At 30.8% G+C, this 3,172-nt stretch overlaps 1 protein-coding gene across 1 annotated transcript in view; it reads left to right on the top strand.

The window, feature by feature from the left end:
• Positions 1 to 3,172, top strand: part of LOC106466418 (multidrug resistance-associated protein 1-like) — a 157,213-nt gene that overhangs the window by 136,489 nt on the left and 17,552 nt on the right. The window contains exons 25-26 of the mRNA XM_022394417.1: positions 683 to 809; positions 2,695 to 2,796. Of these exons, the coding sequence (XP_022250125.1) occupies positions 683 to 809; positions 2,695 to 2,796 (229 nt within the window). The remainder of the gene's footprint in view (positions 1 to 682; positions 810 to 2,694; positions 2,797 to 3,172) is intronic.

Below are 3,172 nucleotides of genomic sequence, written 5' to 3'. Positions count from 1 at the left end.
CTAAAACAAACACTATAACGAACGTTAACTTTAACAATACCCTGTGACTGCAGTTCAATTACTCACTATCTACACACATATTACATTATTCTCCCGTCACGTTGTCACCCTCTTTTATATACCAGACTACCCTATATCTAGTAAATACTAGAGCATTCGCCAAGGTACTGGATAGTTCTAGAAACGTGGCATCACACTAGTCATGTGACTCCCTGACGCAACTATACTATAGAGAAGTAACATTTGAATGATGAGTTTCATCAATTATATAAATTTGTCATGATAAATAGAATATTAATGCTCTTTGAATAAAAACTAAATAGGTATTGCTAGCTTAAAATGTGAAAAAAATTTGAAAAAGTAATTTATAAAATAACATTTTATATGAATGAAGCCTGATTTAAAGGTGTATCTTTAAATAAGTAGAAAATCAGCTGGCTTGTCTATAAAAGCATATAAATAATTAAATTGTAAGATAATTAAAACTAATGAAAAATTAATGAAATAAACTAAACTAAAATCACACCACAAAGTTTCAAATGTAAAGTTCTTCAAATAACTTTGAAGTGTCAAAATACATTTATTCAAAGTAATGTTTGGTATCATCATTATTTTGAAGATTAATTTAGGTTATGTATCTTCTTTTAATCAAATGAACTAAAAAGTAATTTTATATTTTCAGGTGGTTAGCTGTTCGTTTAGATTGTTTGAGCTCCATTATTGTATTATCAGCTTCACTTTTTGCTGTTCTTGGTAGAGGCTCTGTCAGTCCTGGAATTGTGGGGTTGTCTCTTTCTTATGCATTAAATGTAGGTTTGTTGTTTTGATTTTTTTTCTTAGGTAATACCTAGTTTTCAAAAAAACTAAAGATATAAAAATTGTTTTTTAAGTACATTAATTTCTTTTACAAACATAGATTTAATGAATGAACTTTACCAATAATGGTTAAATATTGTGAGACCACACCAGAAACATATTAAAAATTGTAATTTTTTTATTACAAGTTCTAAAATTACCTGTTTTACAGAACTAGCTGTTTGTCAGTTGATCTTTTGATATGAAAGGACATTAGCTAGCAAAATGAATTCAAGGTAAAAAAAGTACCAAATATCTAATTAAAATTTAATAAAAACTTTTAAAACTCAGTTAAAATGTCAATAAGATCAAACTTAACTATATATAACCCAAAGTAATAAAACGAAATAATATGAAAATAAAAATTTATAAGAAAAAGCATAATTAGAATTAAATGATGTAGACCACATGACTTAACAATAAGACTATGGCAACTAGATGTTAATCATTGTCATGATTAATAGTTTATATGATCATTAAATCATACCATGTCCATTTGTAGTACTGTTAATCCAGTCATGACTTCCAGTACTGAAATATCACATGACATGTGTGTAGAAATGAAAGTTTTTGCTAGTCAAGGATACTTCATGTGAAAATTGCTGGAAGAATCCATGTTTCAGTATGAGCTGTATGCAAGGTTGATGAGGACATGTGAAACTGGCATTGTTAGTAATAGAAGTGGTTAAGATAGAAAATCAGAGCTCTTCAAAAATGATATTAAATATCTCAGGATATGTCCCTTGCAAGACAGATGATGGTTGAAATTGGCATAACAAAGCAGTAGGTGTGTATTCTTTATATATGAATCCAAATTTGAATTATTCAGCAATAATCAACAACGGTTTGTTTGATGGCAGTGAAGAGAACAGTGTAGTTTATAATGAAGAAAGATGGGAGATCATTACAAGTTTGGGGCTGAATTTCAGAAAAGGATGTCAGTGATCTAATCAAAATTTATGGCACCTAGATTTCAGGGTTGAAAATTCATGAATTAATTCATTGTAGTTGATGGTGCTCACCACCTGGTGTTCACTGGACATAATTGCTAAATCTGACAGTCATTCCTGCACAATCAAGGACTGGAGATAATATTAAGTTTACTGGGACAGAAGCCTCAACCTGTGATATTGCACATTGAGCAGCTTCTCATTTTCAGAACATTACTGCTGACAAGTACAGGAAAATTCTGATCAATCGCATCATTCCCTGAGGGACACAACTCATTGGATGGGGATACAGTACATGTGGTGAAATGGTGTCTTAGCTACAAAGAAACCAATAGAACATTTAAAAATCAGGATTGTTCTGCAAAAACGTCAGATATGAACATTCTTTATATAGGTTTGTATAAAAACAGAGAAGGTTTAAAGGCTAAATATAACTCTGCTAAATTGTCAGGAGTAATACAATTTCAATCAGTATTCCACTACCATACACTAATAAACTATATGGTAGCATGAAAAGAAGGAACAAGATGTAATGTTCTGTGTAAAGCAAAGGGCTTACATACAAAATAATAGTGTATTGTACAACTTACTCACTTTTGTGATAATGTTTTTTACCATGTTGCTGCCATTACTCATTGTATCTGACTCCTGTACATATCTCTTGTTTTTTTTTCCATAATTCTTTTCATGACTTTATATATTAATATGAATTATTTAATGTAGTAAGCCAAGTTATTTATTTCAGTAGTATATTCTTATAATTGTTTTAATATAAGGAGGTTTATATTCATATGATTATATTAATATACATTTAGTTATAGTTTTGTTTTCAGTCATGTTTTTCCCATTCCAGAGTTTTATCATAATGGTTTGAAGTTGATATTCACAGGTAACAGAAGCTTTGACACTACTTATAAGGAAGTCTGCAGAACTGGAAACAAGAATTGTGTCTGTTGAACGAATAGATGAATATGACTACCTTCCTGAAGAGGTACATAATAAAAAACTTCCTGTTATGTTTTATAATATATAAAGACGAAATGTGGATTTGTTTGCTCGTCCGAGCCTATTGGGCCAATCTCAACCAAAATTTGTATGTGAACACTATGAACTATGGGGAATGTCCTAAGGGGATCAAATTGAACTTATCCTTATTTCCATTTTGTAAAGCCTGTTGGTTAATTACTCCCAGCCTATTGAGTCAATCTCAAACAATCTTGGCAGGTTGACACTGTAGACAATGTTGAATATTCTAAAGGGATTCAAGGTCAAAATATGAAAGTTGTTGGATTGTTCTCAAACAACAATGCTTTTCCTATGGTCAGTAAGATGTAGGGTGTTCAAGGGTGGGATCACCGCAAATCTTT

The sequence above is a fragment of the Limulus polyphemus genome, unplaced genomic scaffold (assembly GCF_000517525.1).
Source record: "Limulus polyphemus unplaced genomic scaffold, Limulus_polyphemus-2.1.2 Scaffold2252, whole genome shotgun sequence".
Classification (NCBI taxonomy): domain Eukaryota; kingdom Metazoa; phylum Arthropoda; class Merostomata; order Xiphosura; family Limulidae; genus Limulus; species Limulus polyphemus.
The sequence above is the reverse complement of the archived record's forward strand: the minus strand, read 5'-3'. Positions and strand labels throughout refer to the sequence as shown.